Below are 21,505 nucleotides of genomic sequence, written 5' to 3'. Positions count from 1 at the left end.
AATGAGGTCTTTGAAAAGTGAGTTAAATTCAGAATACAACTTAATGTATTTTAGTGACTTTGATTCCAAAAATCAAATATGAATATGCAATATAGTGTTATCTTCAGAACTTACTGAGGTGTCTAGAGTTGATTGCCCATGTTAAATGGGTAGGTAGTGTACAGGGGCTTAAAGTGAGGAAGATTCATTTTCCAGAGTACAATTCTGGAATCAGACACTTACTAGCTATGATTTTGGGCAAGTCACTTAATTTATAGTTCATCTGTAAAATGATCTGGAGCCACATCTTTGCCAAGAAAATCCCAAATGGAGTCAGTCAAATATGACTGAGAGAACTGAACAACAGCATTAAAAGAATCCAGGTCCCTTTCCTTTTCCAACCTTTTCATAGTGGCAAGAAACTGGAAATTGAATGGATGTCCATCAATTGGAGAATGGCTGAAAAAATTATGGTATATGAATATTATGGAATATTATTGTTCTGTAAGAAATGTCCAGTAGGATGATTTCAGAGAGGCCTGGAGAGACTTACATGAACTGATGTTGAATGAAATGAGCAGAACCAGATCATTATACATTTCAACAACAATACTATGAGGATCAATTCTGATGGAAGTGGCTATCTTTGGCAATGAGAGGATCCAATTCAGTTCCAATTGATTAGTAATGAACAGAACCAGCTACACCCAGCGAAAGAATATTGGAAATGAGTGTAGACTGCTTGCATTTTTGTTTTTCTTCCAAGGTTATTTTTACCTTTCTAAATCCAATTTTTCTTGTGCAACAAGAAAACTGTATAAATATGTACACATACATTGTATTTAAGATATACTTTAACATGTTTAACATGTAAGGGACTGTCTGCTATCTAAGGAAGAGGGTGGAGGAAAGGAAGGGAAAAGTTGGAACAGAAATGATTGCAAAGGTCAATGTTGAAAAATTACCCATGCATATGTTCTGTCAATAAAAAGCTATTAAAAAAAAACAAACCCAAGATCATCCCCAGGCCATGATAAGACATTAGAGTAGTACTCAAACCGAAGTGGTCAAATAAAATTCATTATTTTTGCCCTTAAGAAAAAAAAAAAACTTTATGTCTGCCTTTCATAAACTTGCTGCCTATTCCCTATTTGCTCCTTCTAATTTGTCATGAATTTGGTTGGCTGGCTGTTGTCCTACCTCTTTGAAGGACCCAAATGGCATCACTAGGCTAGAGTTGAATTACAATGTGTATGACTGGCTGATGCCAGTCATAATGCTCTGCCACAGGTGGGACACAAAGAGTCCCTATTAATATTTGGAATGGCTTCTTTAACTTGGTGCATCTTGAATTTCTTCTGAGCTAATTCAATAATTGCTTATAGAGCATAGTATCTTCTCTGATGAAGGCATTCCATGCTATCATAGATTTAGAAATTGGGGCTTAGGCCCCCAATGAGACTACATGTGATTATTGTGGGTAAGTCTAATGAGTGCTTCTCTTATGAGTAAGTATATGAACTCTATAAAAATCTAGACCAGGGGTCCTTCAAACTACAGCCGCGGGCCAGATGCAGCAGCTGAGGACATTTATCCCCCTCACCCAGGACTATGAAGTTTCTTTATTTAAAGGCCCACAAAACAAAGCTTTTGTTTTTACTATAGTCCGGCCCTCCAACAGTCTGAGGGACAGTGAACTGGCCCCCTATTTAAAAAGTTTGAGGACCCCTGATCTAGACTATTTACTCAGACCTTTTATGACTTCTGGCTGGCTCCCTGCTACATTCACAAGGATGAAATTGCTAGGGGTCAAAACAATAAGGGAGGGGCTATCATATAGTTTTAATGACGGGGAAGAGAAATGAACAGATTGATTAGTGCTGTCTGAAAAGTATGCTCTCTCTCTATACATATATATTATATTATCTTATAATATATAATATATAATTATCATACATATTAGATCTATCTATACTTATTAGATCTATATCTATAATATATATTACACATATCAATATATTACATATCCACATATTATACATATTATTTTATTGAGAGAGAGACAAAGAGACTCATGCAAATGACTCCATTGGATCCTCTTTCTTACCTCCTTTCACAAAACCAGTGTTTTGAAATCCAAATAGGAAACTAAAGGAAACCATACAGATGATTTCTTTAGGCCCCCTTTTATCTTATCTCTCAGTAAGGCTTTTACAAAAACACAAAAGAATGTTGTAGTGAAAAACAAAAGAAATTATTAAGAACATATATGACCATCTAAGATTACTAGAGTTTGTTTTTTTAAAGATAAATAAGAGTGGAAAAGTCAAACTCTTTATTATTAACATCACAACTATTATCAATAAGTTCTAAGTTCAAAGTCCTACCTTCCTAGACCTCCAATTCCTATATTAAAATGTTACACCATAAATACAATACTCAGAATTTGCATGGCTCTCTTGGTCTACTAGGACTGCAAACATGGTTATCATGTTTATATAACAGATTACAACTAACCACATTCATTTTTTTCTTGACCTACAACTCTACAACTCTACTAAATAAGATTCCAGAGCATCTCTTGATTAAGTTTCACTTTGTATTCTGTCAAATAAATTTGGTAGACAGAAAGTCTCTAAATCAAGAGAGGTTTTTGTTGCCACAAACACCCTTGGCTAGCTTAAGTCCTCAGTATGGGACATTATATAATTTAAAAAATTTCTAACTAGTATGGTTGGAAATCTTCCTAAAAATATTTCACACTTAAACTACAAAAAGCATAACTTGAAAAAAAAAAACACCTCAGGTCATTATGCCATCAATCATTATGTTGTAATATACTTTGATAAAAATTCTTTGGAGCTTTGCTTTGTATATGTGTAGGGGCTGTTTGTCCTTTATAAGACTCTTTTTAAAAAATCTTGTACTATCATTTTCTAATTGCGTCTGCTTTGGTGAGGGAACTAGCAGCAAAACATAGCAAGGAAGGTTAGCTTAGAAAAGACAGGGGGTCCAATGACTTGGGACACATTGGCATTTTCTCGGGCTGTCCCTCATGTTTAGAATGATCCTCTCTCCCTGTTTCTCCTACTGATTCCTTTAAAAATCAAACTCGTATCTCCAGTTCCTCTTAATTCTAGCTTTCCCTCTGTTAATTATTTACTACTAATCCTGTTTATATCTTGCTTGTATATATTTATTTGCATGTTAGATTGTAAAGTTGTTTAAGGCAGGAGCTACCTTTTGTCTGATTTTGTATCCCCAAGCTTTATTTAGCATAGCACCTTGCACAACACATTTACTAAAAGTTTTTCAGTTGAGAAGAGACAATGGTTATCTCTCAGACCTGTGGAAGGGGAAGGTCTTTATGACCAAAGCAGAACTAGAGATCATTACTGATCACAAAATAGAAAATTTCGATTATACCAAACTGAAGTTTTTGTACAAACAAAACTAATGCAGACAAGATTAGAAGGGAAGCAAATAAACTGGGAAAATATTTTTACAGTCAAAGGTTCTGATAAAGGCCTCATTTCCAAAATATATAGAGAATTAACTCTAATTTATAAAAAAATCAAGCCATTCTCCAATTGAAAAATGGTCAAAGGATATGAACAGACAATTCTCAGATGAAGAAATTGAAACTATTTCTAGTCATATGAAAAGATGCTCCAAGTCATTATTAATCAGAGAAATGCAAATTAAGACAACTCTAAGATACCACTACACACCTGTCAGATTGGCTAACATGACAAGGAACGATAATGCAGAATGTTGGAGGGGGATGTGGGAAAACTGGGACATTGATTCATTGTTGGTGGAGTTGTGAACGAATCCAACCATTTTGGAGAGTAGTTTGGAACTATGCTCAAAAAGTTATCAAACTGTGCATACCCTTTGATCCAGCAGTGTTACTACTGGGATTATATCCCAAAGAGATTATAAAGAAGGGAAAGGGACCTGTATGTGCACGAATGTTTTTGGCAGCCCTTTTTGTAGTGGCTAGAAACTGGAAACTGAATGGATGTCCATCAGTTGGAGAATGGCTGAATAAATTGTGGTATATGAAAATTATGGAATATTACTGTTCTGTAAGAAATGACCAACAGGATGATTTCAGAAAGGCCTGGAGAGACTTACACGAACTGATGCTGAGTGAAATGAGCAGGACCAGGAGATCATTATATACTTCAACAACAATACTATATGATGACCTTCTGATGGATCATGCCCTTCTCAGCAACGAGATCAACCAAATCATTTCTAATGGAGCAGTAATGAACTGAACCAGCTATGCCCAGAAAAAGAACTCTGGGAGATGACTAAAAACCATTACATTGAATTCCCAATCCCTATATTTATGCACACCTGCATTTTTGATTTCCTTCACAAGCTAATTGTACAATATTTCAGAGTCTGATTCTTTTTCTACAGCAAAATAACGTTTTGGTCAGGTATACTTATTGTGTAGCTAATTTATATTTTAATATATTTAACATCTACTAGTCATCCTGCCATCTAGGGGAGGGGGTGGGGGGGGGGTAAGAGGTGAAAAATTGGAACAAGAGGTTTGGCAATTGTTAATGCTGTAAAGTTACCCATGTATATATCTCCTGTAAATAAAAGGCTATTAAATAAAAAAAAAAAAAAAAAAAAGAGAGACAATGGTTATAATCTTAAACTATTTGGAGAACTGACAAGTAGAAATTAATTAGCTTTATTTTGTTTCTGAGGGACAGAACAAGCAACAATGGGTGGAAGACATAGATTTTCAATCATTGCAATTAAATTTTTTTTTAAAGTACGTAGATTTTTTTTCATGCAAGACTCAGAGCTCAGAACCAAGATGTTTGCTACAACAAAACCTCTTTTTTGATTTATAGTCTATTCATTTGGCCTAAACCAACTGATTTTATAGTGAAATCAATAAGTGATCTGGAATCCTTTTTCCTGAGATTAAAGGAGAAAACCTCCCAAGAATTAGTCAGAAAGTAGTAAAATCTTTTTACCCCTAGAGGTTTTCCAGTGATGGCTGGGTGGCCATTTGAGGGGCAATAAACAAATACAAATTAAGCTGAATAGACTCTGAGGTTTTTTCCAAGACTCCCTAAAAGTTGTTTTCCTTTGCTGGTAAAAAAGACTCTTTCTTAAAGCTGCAAGATCTGTTTTTTACAGAGCCCAACTCTGACCTGTCCTGCCACACCCTAGTACCAGCTCTGCGGGGTTATACTGTATTCTCTCCTCTAATTTGCTGAGAATTTAATAAAACCAACAATAAAACTTGTTAAAACTGTGGGAAAGAAGAGGAAAGAGGTTCAGGGAGAACCTAAAACAGAATTGTCTCCTATGATTCAAATAAATGAGCTTCCAGAACGTGGACTTTGTGACATCTTCCTTTGTCAGGACATTCTTTTCCCTTTATTATGGTTCTCAATTGTGTGGCCAGATGAACAGTATCCAGATTAGTGAGGGTGTTGCTAGATTAAGTACTTCGTATTTTAAAAAAAAAAAAAAAAAAGATCACAATCTGATAATTTTGAAGCCTATTTTCTTCCATGCTCAAAAGGTACATAGTAGCTCCCTCCCTTTCTTCTCTTGAGAATAGGGACTAGGGTGTCCTTTCCTACCTTTCTCTGTGATCTCAACACTTAGCACCAAAGTAAGTAATGAAGAAATACTTGTTAACTTGATCTAACTGTCCGTTGAGTGTGCTAATTCACTGGCAGAGAAATTAATTTGCCAAAAAAATCAATTCTTCTAACAGAGAGGGAAGAGGATGAGAACACCTGGGTTTAAATTCCGGTATTCTTGGCCACTTTCTATCAAGGTAAACTTGAACAAATGATTTAATCTCTCTTATTATTACCCTCCATCGTAAAATGGAGATAATATTCTAGCAGATTATCTCAGAAGGTTATTCTGAGAAAAGTATCTTTGTAAACCACAAAGTACTATTTAAAAATGTAAGGTGATATTTTATCTTCACTTTTCTCTGGCAGAACTTTTACAACTTCTGAATTTTTTTTTCATTAATCTAACAACTATTTAATAATAAGCAGTGAGCTCTCAGCTAGCTATCTCCCTGCCATTAGGACAGACTATGACATTTCATAATTTCTTTTCATAGTCTCAAGTATTTCTGTTCATGAATTCTACCAATCTTGAACTAGACACAGAATTATTCAGGTATTTACAATGTCGAACATAATACTTAGGATTGCTACTATCCTAAAGTTTCTTATCCTAAAGTTTTTATACTAGTTAAGTCAAGTCCTCAGGAACAATACCAATAAGAGAATTTATTTACATGGAACAAGAGACATACTTACATAAACCTCCATGGAGTAAATAAAAAAAATTTTTGAGACCTTGCTAATAATTCTGTCAATTTCAATCAGATTAGACAATTTTTTTTATCACTTTAATAGCCAATAATCACCAATACTATGACTGAAGCCACAAGTCTGACCATATATCTTACTCTTCTGCTCAAGAACTTTCAATAGTTCCCTATTACCACTAAAATCCAAACCTCTCTGTTTAAATGCCCCTCATAATCTAGTCCTTCATAGTCAACCCTAGTCAATATTTTAACATGTTGAAATTATGTTTCAAGGAATAAGATATCATTCAAGTTAAAAAAAAATACTTATTTCTTAGTTTTTTAGGCAGAATCCTCATTTGTGTCCTATACACTGTATCAGAGAGTCTCCCTTGCTGCTGTTACTTGTAATCATTCAATCTAAGAACCTTTTTATTCTAGCAACACAAATATCAGACAATTTGAAAAACCAGTTAGGCATGTACATTAAAAGCCATCCTAAGGAAACAAACCTTATACTGCTTCTATTTTCCCATTTAAACTTATCCCTCTGCTTATGTTACTATTATGTTACTATTCTTCTACCTGGAGGACTTTCAAATGAACTGGTTGAAAGATCGATCATTCATTCATTCAGTAATTTCTATAAGAGTGTAACTGGTATGATAGCTAATAAAAAAGAACATTGCATCTTTAGAGATTTTTTTTCATCTCTCAGTTAAAGAACTTGTAAAACTTTTTTTTTACACCACATATTTGTGCAGGCAAGCATTTTCTCTTTTATCCCCGTTTTAAATCAAGCTACAGAAATAAACTCAATGAAGAACTAACCAGATTTAAGACCATTAGTCTGGTGTTGAGCCAAAATATTGTAAAACATTGTTCAATTAAAAATGTCCAACATTGAAATTAAATCTACATGTAACTATTATTTTTGTTAGGCATCTCTCCAGTTATAATTTCATTTAAATATTTACATTCAACAAAATTTGCAAAACAAAATAATATGCAGTCTTACAGATAATTATAAGCATATAGGACATCTTGCTGGATTACTTCTTTTAATATAGAATCTCACTTAAGATACTCAATTATTTTATAATTTTATTATTTAAAACTCATAATTATAGGTAGAATATAATTTTGTATTTTATAATTATAGAAATTTTAACTTGGGAGCTTTTCTACAAAAAATTATTATAGTAATATGTACTGTAAGTACAAAAAGTACTTACTGTAAGCATTTAATGAATAAATCTAAAAGAATATTATGAGTAGTACATTAAATCACCCAGGTGTTCACAAGATATTATTGTTATTACTGAAAGTTCATGGAACAAAAAAGTTGGGAACCACTGCCTTAGAGGGATAGAATGGACCTGTGATTTCACTGGCATAATAACTCCCACATAAAGAAAGCCCTTTACTAATAATAGAGGTTGGCACCTTTTCTGTAAACTGTAAACTGTCTTACACAGTTGTCTAGAGAATTGAGAGGATTATTACTCAATGAGAATGTATCACAGGTAGGACTTAAACCCAGCTCTGTGGCCTCTTATTCTGTATGTGTGCCTGGGAGGTAAGAAAACTGCCTAGATATTTATTTAAGAGGTTAGGGTTGGGTTTTTGGGGGGTGGAGGTGGGGGAAGGAATTCTTATCTCAATATAACTGATTTCCTTTGAAAACCTATGTTTTTATTCATACATTTTAAAACATTCTTAGAATGGATAAATCTATTGGCTTCCTTCCTCAGACCACCATAAGGTCAATGACTCACACAAAAAAATGGTTAAGAATTCCTGCTATTAACAGTAGCTATGAATAAAACAATAGGAATCAAGATACCCCAAAATTCGTAATAAACAGAATCTAGGAAAGGAACATTGTCCTCCAAAAATAAATAAATAAATAAACTATGCACAAATATCCAAGATCTGAGTTAGACAGATAACCTTTCTGACTTTTGCACTTATAGAAAACCCAGAATATTGGGCTGAATCTAATAAAATGAAAAAATAATAAACAACAATATTGAGGTCTTCAAAAGTCCCTGCCCTCTAATAGCTTATAAAGAGAAGACAACATACAAATAAATATATACAAAGAAAGCTACAAATAGGACAAAAATTCAAATATTTGAGAGTTTTCATGTAAAAGGATTGAGCTAATTCTGCTTGGCCCTAGAGGGCAAAAACCAGGAACAATGAGGGGAGGTTGCAACTAGGTTTGAAGTCACCAAAGTCTTCCTGATAATTGTTGCTTGTCCTTCATTCTCCAAGAAGAGGGTCATGACATCAGGGAGATGATGCCATGATAGGTAAGTGAAATGGATTTCATTGAGGAAGGGCTGTGCAAGGTCCCCTGCCTCATTTTCCCCTCCAGAGGCATCTGGGTCCAGTGGTCAGATATATATCAGGCAGACTGGAGATGACACTGGATGCAGAGGGAGACTGTGGTCTTTTTAGGCTAAGATCTTTAACAGATCTCAGTTTGATTTAGGCAATGTCCATTCAGTGATTAAAGGTAGGTAAGAAAATGGACTCTTTATCTAGTCAAAAAGTCTGGGAGGGAAAGACATTCTAGACAAAACAGAAACAATTGCTATTTATCTTCACAGACCCAATAAGGGTTTCAAGCAATGACCAAGTGGGACTTGGCCTGGGAGCTATAGTTGACCAATCAATAAAAAGCCAGGGTGATTTGGGTTTAAGGTGCAATCCTTAAAAAAAAAAAAAAACTACACCAAAAGTCCCAAGATTATCTTACAAGGTTCATTGAGAGGCGTGTTGTAATAGGAAATTCTTTTTGCCTCTCTAGTCCATTCCAACTCAAAATTCTGTCATTTTGTGATTTCAGAACTGTATTTTTAAAAAGAGAAGAAGTGAGTATAATGACAACAGTGAAAACAGCAGCTTGTCCCCGTGACAGCACTGAAGATAGAAAAATTCTAAAGCAAGAATGTAAAATTATACTATGTGTGTATATATGTGTATACACATTCAATAAAAAAATGCAATAGGGTCATCTTTATAATTACCAATGAAAGACAATGAACAATGTATTTCAGAAAAGTTTCTAATAAAAATAGTTACAAAATCTCAGCTGGGGGAAAAAAGTCACATTCTTTCCAAGTGACATGGATGAAAAAGGAATTTCTTTGGCATCCTGGCTTCAATTAAATAAATGAATGAATAAATATGTATGTATGTACACACACACACACACACACACACACACACACACACACACACTCTTCCCCATAGAAACTCTCACTTGTTAGGAGGCATTTATATATTACTTTTAGATTTAACAAAGCACATTTATGTTCACTATATCACACCACAACCCCCTGAACTATTATTATCCCCATTTTACAGATAAGGAAACTGACTGAAAAAAGTTAAGTAAATTGTCCAGATTTACATAGCTTTTAAGTATCTGAGGCAAGACTCAAATGCATGTCTTCTCAAAAATATGCCCAATGCACTACCCATAGACTATAGTTAATAATGATTAAATTATCAATACTATTATCATTAAACCATAATATTAACCTTCTTATCCTCCAAAAAGGCAGGCAAGCAAACACACTGGATAGAGCATAGAGCAACAAGCCTGGAGTTAGAAAAACATGAGTTCAAACTAGCCTCAGACACTTACTAGATAGATATGTGATCCTGGGTCAAGTCATTTAACCTTTATTTGCTTCAGTTTTCCCATCTGTAAAACTGGGCTAACAACAGTACCTACACCTTGCTGTGAGGTTCAAATGAAATAATAATCATAAAGCAATCAGCATGGTACATTTACACACAGTAAGTGCTATGCAAATGTTAATTGTCATTACCCTTACAGCTGCTCTCCTAACCTTAAACGTGGAGGGAGGGGGAAAAAAATCAAGTTAATTTGTCCAAGATTATTTGGCTCACAAACGAAAGAGCCAATAGATCAAATGAATTTTTAAAGCAATTAACATGTAACAAAGACAAAATATATAGAATAAATATTGCTATATAGATTGTACCCTCAAGAAGTTTATATTCTTTTAGTTTGTCAACTTCTAGGGGAGTAGTCTGGGTTAATAAGGCTGTTATACTTTTTTCTGGGAACCTGATAATTATTTATAATATGGTTGCTGTGGGAAAATTAGTCCCCAAGCCCAAAAGAAAAAAAAAAAAGGCAAAATCCCTGACTTACATAAATGGTTTCTATGTTTGAAGCTGCCTGAAAAAAATCATCTTCTAAAATTAGCAGCTTCCATTAACCAATTATCACTGAGATTTTAACAACAATTTATCTTGGTTACATTAGACATTAATCATTATCTGATTTGTCTTGATGCTAAGAGGGGAAGTAGTAGATCATATTAATATTCATATTAATATTTATTTTTACTTATAATTTTATGGCCTTATAGACACAATTACCAAAAAAAAAAAAAAAAAAAAAAAAAAATCCAATGGGAATCATCTTGTTTTCATGCAGAATCAACATAACGATATCAACACTGAACATGGCTTCCCTTCATCTCTTCAACACTCTCCTGCCTTCTCTTTTATCTCACCAACCTCCCGTCTTTTCACTTCCCAACAGCTTCTCCTGCCAATCAAGCACATGAGTGAACTCCAAATTTTTTAAATGGAATTACTGCCCACAGTACCAATTTCTTGATTTCTCATAGTCACTCATTTCTATTTGTTCACTTCTAATTTAAGAAATTATTTTCTTCAGTGAGTTTTTCTACCTTCTTTTGCATTGCCAATTCTACTTATGGATTTTTTCCTTCATTGAATTTGTCTTTTTCCATTTTGTCAATTCAGCTTTTTAAGGCATTCTTCTTCTCCTCAATGACTTTTTGTATCTCTTTTACCATTTAGCCTATTCTGTTTTTTAAGATGTTATTTTGTTCAGTAATTTTTTTGTGCCTCCTTTACCAATTTGTTGACTTTTTTTTTTATGATTTTCTTACATCACTCATTTCTCTTCCCAACTTTTTTTCTAACTCTTAATTTTCAAAATTTTGAGCTCTTCTATGGCCTGAGATCAATTCATATTTTTTTCCCTGGGGGCATTGGGTGTCGGCGCTTTGACTTTATATGTGTTTTGGGTCTTCCTTGTCACCACCTCATTTTTTCTAGTCTATTTCTTGATGCAATTCTTTATTATAGTGGGGTTCTGCTTCCAGGATAAAAGACACATTGTCCCAAGTTTTATGCGGTTGTTTTCAAAAATACTTCTAAGGATGTGTAAGCTTTCAGTTCTTCCAAGATGGTGTGATCTAAAGAAAGGTATGTTTCCTATCGTCCAGACCCGTCACTAGTCTGTGAGAGACTACAATAGGGATCCTCAAACTTTTTAAATAGGGGGCCAGTTCACTGTCTCTCAGACTGCTGGAGGGCTGGACTATAGTAAAAACAAAAACTTTATTTTGTGGGCCTTTAAATAAAGAAACTTTATAGCCCTGGGTGAGGGGGATAAACGTCCTCAGCTGCCGCATCTGGCCTGCAGCCCAGAGTTTGAGGACCCTTGGACTACAATCACTTTTCTGACCTGACACTGTGCCAGGTCCCTGCTCCACTATGGCCACAAACTCTGGTGTGCTATAATTCCTTCTCATCCTGGGATTGCCACTAGCCAGGACTATGAACCCATATCCTAGTATGGGCAAAACCACAGAGTTCTAACTCTAGTGCCAGCAAAGGGACCCCTGTAAACTTCTGATCAGATTGACCTCTGTCTACTTTGGAAGCAGCAGCTGCTATTACTGATATCGCTACTGGGCCTGCTCTTGGTCTGTTAGAGCCTGATCTGCACTGATGCAGCTTGCACTGGATAATGCTCCACTCTTATCCAGGTACAACAGACCTTTCTTGCTGACCTTCTAAGTTGTCTTTGGCTAAATATTTATTTCCCTCCATCCTTTTGTAGTTTCTGCCACTCCAACAATTGAATGGCATTTTAAACGTTTTTGAAAAGATTTGGGAGAGACCTCAAGCAAGTCACTGCCTTCCCCCCACATACACTTCTATCCCTAGTTTGCTACCTTTGGAATATTTCTTTTCTCCACAAAAACTACCATCTTGGAAGACTTGTTTATCAATATAGTTTGGATAAAGGATACAATCAAGATTTATATCTTTATGTCATAAACCTCTTCTCTGAATAATGCTTTAAAATGCATAAAATTAAATATATAGGACTACAAAGGAAGCCAATTTATATTGAAATATAATCCTCAAAACATTCAGTTCTGTCCAACTCTTTATGATCCCGTTTGGAGTTTTCTTGTATTGTTTTACCATTTCTTTCTTCAGTTCATTTTATGAGATGAGGAATTGAGTTAAGTAACTTGCTCAGAGTCATATAGCTAGAAAGTGTCTGAAGCTAGATTTGAACTCAGGAAAACAAGTCTTCCCGATTTCAAGTATAAGGCTCTATCAATTTTGTCACAAGTTTGTGGGTTACAGACTAAAAACCCCTGATAACATAATTCTTCTATTTTACAGATGACACAACAGCTAGTGAAAGTTAAGGCCTCACATATAGGTAAGTGAGAAGCAGAGCCTGGGTTCAAGTTCAGATTCCTTGATTCCAAATTGAGTGCCCTTTCCAAAGTAGGATGCTTTCTGATACTTAAGGTTTTTCCTCCATCAGAATGGTTTAAGTGTTGCTTGAGCTACTGACAGATAGAATAATATTCACCTTATGACATCCTCTCTACAATTTATGATCAATGAGATAAACATACAAGATATATACAACAGTAACAATTAAACTACTGCATGAAAAGATGGTGATATTTCTATCATATAGATCAAGGGCAGTATATAATAGAATAGAAAAGAAGACAAATAATCAGCCACTGTGAAAATGGTGAGTTTCTGATCTAGATTTATGAGGAAAAAAGGAAGAGAGAGAGAGAGAAAGAGAGAGAGAGAGAGAGAGAGAGAGAGAAGAAAGAGAAGAGAAGAAAAAGAAAAGAGAAGTAAAGAAGAGAAGAGAAGAGAAGAAGAGAAGAGAAGAAGAGAAGTGAAGAGAAGTGAAGAAGAGAAGAGAAGAAGAGACGAGAAGAAGAGAAGAGAAGAAGAGAAGAAACGTTTTCCTTGTCCTGGCCAATCAAGAATATCTTAAGTAAGCTTCATTTTCCCCACTAGAGTAGGAATTTCTTGAGCATGAGAACTAATTTTTTAAATTTAACCGCACAGCTAGCATGTATTTCTAAATAAGTGTAAGCCATAGATAATATTCTGACCATAGTTTCAGTGACTTTAAAACAGATATGGTCTTCTTATCAAAATAGTGAATGATGCAGATTAGGAGGGATCACTAATATACAGAATGAGAAACTCAGAATTTTTTCTCTTTGGAGAATTGAATAATGGATACGATTTCACTCTAACATAAAATTTAATAGGGATAATAAGCTAATATTTATATAGAATTTTTCAGTTTCAAAGATTCTTAACAATCATTATTTTATTTAGTCCTCAAAACAAGAGATAGGTGCTACTCCTATGAGGTAACTGAGGATGAGAAAGAGAGCAAGTTAATTTGTCTAAGATCACCCAGCAAAGTATCTGAGGCAATATTTGAATCTTTCTAACTCTAGGTCCAGCTTTATCTATTCATAGCAGCACCCTCAATTCCTCAAACAATGTAAAGCTTTCCATTGACTTTTTTTTTTTTTTTTTTTTTTTTTTGCTAAGGCAACTGGGGTTAAGTGATTTGCCCAGGGTCACACAGCTAGGAAGCCTTAAGTGTCTGAGATCACATTTGAACTCAGGTCCTCCTGACTTCAGGGCTGGTACTCTATCCCACTGTGCCACTTAGCTGCCCATTTCCATTGACTTTAAAAAATTCAACTGTACAACTATGACCCTTTAATGAATAGGTCCTAATTGGGTTACAATAGAGAAGGACTTGGGAGCTATACTTTATAAGAACAATGGAATTTACAGATGATGAATTAGGTTGCATAAAATGCATGTAAAGTTGAAATGCTAATTATCATAATGAACATATTTTGAAGTTATCCTTAGCTTTGGCACTTATCACACCAAAAATTCTTGCAAAAAGTTCATTCAAAGAGCAAGGTTTTGATAAGTATATTTTAGTTTTTAACAGGTTGTTAAACAGTTGTAACACTGTTATAGACTTAATCAGAATATAACCCACTTTTTTTTTTTAATCATTAAAGCTATTTTGCTCCATATGGGAATTTTTTTTTAAGAATAAATCTACTTATTCATTAAAAAAAAAATTCAAATCAATTACCTTAACTGCATGATAGATTTTTTTTTAAAATCTATAAAATATTTAATTGTACAAGGACTTTGGGTATACCCTATAATGGAATGCCCAGAAGGGAAGTTGGAGAGACCCATGGGCAGAGGAGCATTGATGAAAACATCTGAAACAGTACATACAATTCCAGGCACTGCACTCTATAAATATTGACAAACTGGAAGGAGTATGGCCAGTAGAGATCAACCAAGAAGATAAGAGGGTCTGAAAACCAGGTCACATGAAGAATGGTTGAAGAAAACTGAGACGTTTAACCTGGGAAAGGCAAAGAAAAAGCGATTCAGAGGAGAATCAATGATTGAAAGATTGTCTCACTTTAAAAAAAAAAGGAAAAAAAACCCCAGAATGAACTAATCTTGCCTGACGACCTCAGGAAGAGCTAGGACCAATGGGTAGTGAAATGACAAAAGCCATATTTCATCTCAACTAAGTTTCCTAACTTGAAGAAGTTCAAAAAATGGGAATAGACAATATGCTCCTAGTAATAGAAGGTCTTCAGAGAATAGAGAATACCCTTTACTCAAGGGAAGAGCGGTGGAAGGTTTAGAAATAGGGTGCTAGGTGGACTAGATTTCCAATTCTGAAAGCCCACCATCAAATAATACCACTTAAAGAGAAACTGAAACAAAGCTATATTATTGGCAAGGAATAAAGAAATCTATTAAACTAAAACAAACATTTTCCTTCTACTCCTCTTCCCTCTTCCCAAGAAGTTATTTATGTTCATTTCTAAGCTTACCACCCTAAGGAAATTGGTTTGTTAATGGAAAAAGCATTGGGGGGGGGGGGGGGGGGGGGGGGGGGGGAGAAGAGGGAAAGAGAAGAATAAGGGAAGGAAGGGGAATGATAATGTCAACATTAGCCAAAATAGCCATTTCTGCTAAAAGATCATAAATCTAAGTTTCCCTTCCCTCTCCCCCAATTTGAAGACTATGAATACTAAAGAGACTATGTGAAATCAACAATTAGCAAGTACATGTGCCATACCCTGGTATTTTTTCCCTCAAAATTGGCATCCATAGAGTAAAAAAAGAGTTGTATAATGCAATTATTTTTGAGAAAGCTTAGACATGTATAATTCAGTGCAAGTTTGACTTGTATATATTGTTTATACCCTAATGCTAATATTCCTTATTTTTAAAATTCCTAAAAGTATTCCAATTACCCCAATATTTACTCTCTCCTCCATCCCCAAAAGGGAAAAAAAAACAATATGAGTTTTTCCCCAGCAATCACTCACAAGACTCCAATTAAGGAGTATCACACAAATAAGAACAAATAACTATGTTGCTTACTTTAGTATGATGAACTTTTTCTTCTCCTTCAGAGCAGAAGGAATAAATACATGAAATTTCTTAAGATTAAAACTGCTATAGGTTTGCAGCAAATTGGCCAAAAATAGTCAGTTTCACAAGGTTGGAGTAGGTGGGGCATCAAAAGGTTACAATCTTTTAGTTTAGTCCAGAACAGTTGTTACAAGAGGAGCTCCAAACCATCCTTTTCAACATTAGCTAGGCAACATTTGCATTAAAAAAATAAAATAAAATCCCCAAAGAGTAAACCAAATGCAAATTTTTTTGGGGGGGAGGAGGGGAAGGGTAGACTAAGCTGCATTTCAAAAAGACTGATAAAATCATTTGGTTGTTAAAACAACAACAACTAAAGGGTTTATTATTTTAAGTAGTGCACCTCCAAGACGTAGTTTCCATTCCAAACCCAAATTTGAACATTTTACAATTCAAGGATTATGGCAAACCAGTTCTATTTGTTATGAAAGCGATTCACTTCTTGTAACTGGGTGAAAATGAACTCAACCAAGTTTCTAAGAATGGCCAAATTAGTTCCCAAATGTGTCATTAAGTGAAATTACAGTATGAACCGCGAGAATGCTTAATATTAGCAGATAAATATTATCTCGGGAAAGTCCACACAAACTTGATATTTACAAGCACTATAACCAAACCTTAAAAACTAAAGGTAGGAAATACCCCATCTTTCCAGAAAAACCAAGTTATCTAGTCATATCTCCTTAAAATATGGGCCCTCTTTCCCAAAATTTTTTTAAAAAACTTTTTTTGAAGACTGAAGCCAATGTTACTTCGGTTTCTATCAGAACACAAATGATGGCAAACTAACAAAAAAAGAAGAAAAGCGGGCAGGGGAAGGAGTTTTTAGTGGATGGAGAGAGCTGAATTTATTCTGTCACAAAGGGACACAAAATTGAATGAAGATAGCAAAAAGGGTCAGAAAGAAATGAACTGGTTCATGGCATCCAATAACCTTTAGTGTCCTTTCCTGGCATCCATGGCATCATGATAATACTTGCCCAGTCAGGCCCTGTTTTTTTTTGTTTTTTTTTTAGGTATCTTTATTGTGATTGGCACTTGAGCCCTTTTCTTTTTTTTCTTTTTTCTTTTTTTTTATTCAATAGCCTTTTATTTACAGGATATGCGCATGGGTAACTTTACAGCGTTAACAATTGGTCAGGCCCCGTTTTATTGGCGTTAGGAGGCGACTTCTGAGATAGCCTCCTAGCAAAGCTGTCTCCTGGGGTTAACCGCCCCGCCCCCGCCCCCTCCCCCTCCTCCGGAGTCCCGCTGGGACTGAAGGAAAGCCCTTGTATCTGTTTGTCTGTTTTTATTTTTAATAGAGCGAGTGAAGAATTCTAAGAATGCCCGTTAGAAAGCACCTATCCACATGTCACAAGGTTTTTGCTACGAACAGAGGTTCACATCCAGAAAAAGTTAATCACCTTACCAAACTGAACGCTAAGCCGACGGGCTTAACCCTTTCATGCCTCGCCCTAAGGAACTGTTTGGGAAAGGAAGCGGCAGGGGAAGACCTACAAGCCCTTCTTCATTCTAAAGGGGGGAAAGTGTCCGCGCACTCGCGCTCGCTATCGCACCTAGGCGCGCACACATGCATGATGCTAGCAGAGGCCGGGACGCTACAGGCCGGACAGGGGCTGCCTCACCTACACATCCTCGGAGGTGTCCGGCAGGAGTTGAGCCAACGATGCCACCGTCGCAGAACAAAGACAAGGACAGAGGGAGACGGGGGCGTAGAGGCCAGTGGCCGAGGAATCACGAGCCACTTTTCTCCACGGGCTCCCAGTGCCCTCCAGGCATGCAAGGCTTGGGTTTGGTTGTCTTTTGTGTCTTCCCCTCCCGCCCCCCAAGCAGACAGACATCGGGCGCAGTACGAGGCATACCGTAGGCGCTTAATAAATGCGTGCGGCTTAGAATCGGGATAGGTCAGGGGCTAAAGATGGCAGGACGCGGGCTCGAGGTGCTCGGGAGGGAAAGGGGGTGTGGAGGCAAAGGGGGCGATCCGTGCCCGAAAGAAGGCCCCCGCCCGAGGTTACGCCGCTGCTCTCACCTCGTCTCCCCACTTGAGCACGTCTTTGTGCCGCTCCTTGACGGCGTGGTAGATATGCAGAAACTGGAGGATCCCGTGCCGCCGCACATGGTCCGCGTGGCGCTTGGTCTCTTCCCAGCTAAGCGGCGAGCCCTGGGACAGGAGTCCCATGGCTGCCCCCGGTGCGGCTGCCCTGGCCGCCGCCGCCGCCGCCTCGCCTTCCCGGGCTGCGGCTGCCGGTCAGGGCACGGAGGCAACGCGGACGGCTCTCCGGGCAGCTCCCGGAGGATGGGGCCGCTGCTCCGTGCTGTGCGGCTCCGGGCCCGGGCTCCCCTCCCGGCCGGCTAATGGGACCCGGCGTCCGCCCACCCACGGAGGGAAGGAGGGCTCGGGGCAGGCTCTCCGTCTTCGTCCTTGTGCGCCTTACCCGCCTCCTTCTCCGCCCGCGGCAGCCTCTCCCAGCCGTCCCGCGTCCCGACGTCGGCGGCTGCAACTGCAACCTCTCCCCTTTGCCGGTTGTGGTGCACAAGCCGCTTCCTACTTGTGACCAAAACCTGCGGCGCCGCGGAGCATGCCCAGTACCCGACCCGGCCTAGAATTACACTCCAGGGCGAAATCCGTCCCTCCGGGTTTTAAAGGCGGCGGGAGGGCGAATGGGCGGGGGCGGGGAAGGGGAGGGGCCTGAAGGGGGCGGAGCTGAAACTGACTTCAAAAGGAGAAGGAGGGGTTATAGACCCGAACGGGGTGGGAGGGGCTGTCCCGGGGAAGAACGTTAGGTCACCCTCTAAAAAAATCCGATTTATGCAAATCCATATTTATAGAGAACAAAACAGAGTATTTCATAGGCAAACGAGGTATAGTGAGAATTGTCCTGTACCTAGAGACGGAAGACCTTGCTTTAATCCTAGTTAGCATTCATATAGCACCGACTATGTGCCAGGCCCTTTACACATTCTCCGCCACCTAGCTCATTTTATCTCCTTATTTTTACAGATGAGGATATGGAGGCTCGCGAAGGTGAATTCATATAGGTAGCCGGGGTTGCACAGGTAGTGGCAGAACCAGACACTCCATTGAGAGTTCAGCAGTCTTTCTGCACACTGCAGATGGCTGTGAACATATGTACTGCAATAATAATAATAGTAATAATAGACATTTACTGTAAGTTTTGCAGATCTATTTACCAACATTAACTCGTTTTGTCTTCATAACAACCTGAGCAGGTGCCTGGTATGTGATTCAGTATTATCTATTTCGAAACAAGGAGGGTGGAGGGGGAGGGAGAGGAAACACTCCCCCAAGAGCATTTAAGTGACTTGTCCAAAGTCAGAGTGCTAATGAGTGGCAGAACGCAGGTCCCTTATTAGGGTCTGGTTATCTTTCCATCAGATAAGAGAGGGCTGGAGGAAAAGGTTAGGTAAGTTGCTAGAGAGTTTGCCAGGAGATTGTTTTATGCAACAAGTTTGTGGGATCATAGGAAGAGAAGACAGAGGCACCCAATCTCTTTAATTAATTTTACAAATAAGGACACTGTACAGAGAGATTAAGACTTGCTCAGGAATACAAAGAAAGTGAAAAGGCAAAGCTAGGATTTGAGCCCATTCTTTGTAGAACCAGTGTTCTTTGTAAAGTATATAATAAAGTAAAATATATGTAGCCTCTAGGAAATATTTCTGGGAGGATTGGACAAAAACTGACCAAGATGAGAAAGTAAGACTGTGTTGCCATCTTCCCATTAGGGGAATATCTATAATTAAAATCAGATACCCCCAAAGTAAAAAGTATGACTAGACATATATTTTAATATGTTATTTTCATGTTATCTTTATTTTCTAATATGTTCTCTTTTTTGGGAGGAGTTGGACAAAAACTGACCAAGATGAGAAAGTAAGACTGTGTTGCCATCTTCCCATTAGGGGAATATCTATAATTAAAATCAGACACCCCCAAAGTAAAAAGTATGACTAGACATATATTTTAATATGTTATTTTCATGTTATCTTTATTTTCTAATATGTTCTCTTTTTTGGGAGGAGTTGGACAAACTGACCAAGATGAGAAAGTAAGACTGTGTTGCCATCTTCCCATTAGGGGAATATCTACAATTAAAATCATAGACCCCTCCAAAGTAAGAAGTATGACTAGACATATATTTTAATATGATGTTATTTTCATGTTATCTTTATTTTCTAATATGTTCCCTTTTTTTTTATTCCTAGAGATTCACTTCTTGTAACAAAGAATAAAGCACCTTTTTTCTCAGGGCCAAGATTAATAATTAAAATTACCCAGAGCTCTATTTCTTTTTGTTGGGGTTCTTTTTATTTATATTATAGCCATTGTGTGTATTTTTTTTCTGGTTTCAGTATACCTCAGTTCAAATAAAGTCATCTAGTGCTTCTTCCATCTTTACCATTTCTTGTGGCCCAGTAAGATTCACATGCTCTCTCTTATTTAAGAATATTCTTCATATTACAACTTTTGGTGATATATATAGACTTTGTGTTATATTAGTGCCATTTCCCCCAATTCCATGGCTACCATCATTGGTGGAGTCATTCAGGGAGGGCAAAGGCTCTGCCCTCTGTAATGCTGGCTAATACTTATGTAAACTGATGGAAATAAAGTGACATGCCCAAGATTAGCTAGGTGGTAAATATTTGGGGCAGAAGTTAAACTCAGGTCTTTTTCACTCCATGACCATATACTCATACTTAATTTCCTTGAAAGATAATCAGTCATTCATCCAAAGATGACAGATGTTTAGAATGACTTATGGTCAGAACTTGAAAATGTTCCCTAATTTGTAAGTATTGTGGTTACTTTAAGAAGATGAGAGATACCTGGATTGTTACAGGCTCCTTAACTCAACCCCTTCACCCAAAGGCTAGTGGGAAGAGTACCAGGTAGATAATTTTGATGGAGACTGCTAGATGCAGAGCTCCTTAAACTTTTTCCACTAGCAACCCTTCTCCAAGAAATTTTTAGGTGATGCCGGGTATGTATATAAAATAAATATCCAAATCAAACATTTTTTGGTAATAAATCATGATTTTGTGACTCCCACATTCAGTCACACAATCCCATATGAGGTCAAGACCCACAATTTAAGAAGCTTTGAGCTAGAATGACTGATAAATATTTGTGCACCAAATATTGCTCCAAAAGAATGCTACCAATCCCTTTTTATATTCTAGTATGGTACATTTATAAAAAGGGTCAACTCTCTCTATCTAGTTTAATATAAAATCACATCTTTGTAGATCCTGTGGACCCTCTAGAGTTTGAAATATTTTTACTTGGATAAAACTTAACTTTGTAGGAGTATAAAAGTGTATAGGCTTATTTCTCTGAGCCAGAAGCTTTGTAGGTGGCAGTTAGGCCAACCAAAGATATGTAACAGTCTTCTGGTCTACATCTCAAATGAGAAAATATATTTGTTATTTGTATATTAGGCAATTAACCCCAAAGATGATTAAAGTGATCATCTTAATATCTCAGTTTTTCTATAATCTCTAAAATTATAAATCTGATTTACATCT

The 21,505-nt window shown here is 37.0% G+C and overlaps 1 protein-coding gene across 2 annotated transcripts in view; it reads right to left on the bottom strand.

Annotated features, from left to right (window-relative positions):
• GCLC (glutamate-cysteine ligase catalytic subunit) overlaps positions 1-18,150 on the bottom strand; it is a 72,211-nt gene extending 54,061 nt beyond the window's left edge. Inside the window, exon 1 of one of the 2 annotated variants that reach the window (XM_031964717.1) lies at positions 17,985-18,150. In XM_031964717.1, coding sequence (XP_031820577.1) covers positions 17,985-18,134 — 150 coding nt within the window. In that variant the 5' untranslated portion in view covers positions 18,135-18,150. The remainder of the gene's footprint in view (positions 1-17,984) is intronic. The other variant, XM_031964718.1, reaches the window with a different exon arrangement.
• Positions 18,151-21,505: the final 3,355 nt, after the last annotated feature.

Source organism: Sarcophilus harrisii, chromosome 4, assembly GCF_902635505.1.
Source record: "Sarcophilus harrisii chromosome 4, mSarHar1.11, whole genome shotgun sequence".
NCBI classification, from domain to species: Eukaryota; Metazoa; Chordata; class Mammalia; order Dasyuromorphia; family Dasyuridae; genus Sarcophilus; species Sarcophilus harrisii.
The sequence above is the reverse complement of the archived record's forward strand: the minus strand, read 5'-3'. Positions and strand labels throughout refer to the sequence as shown.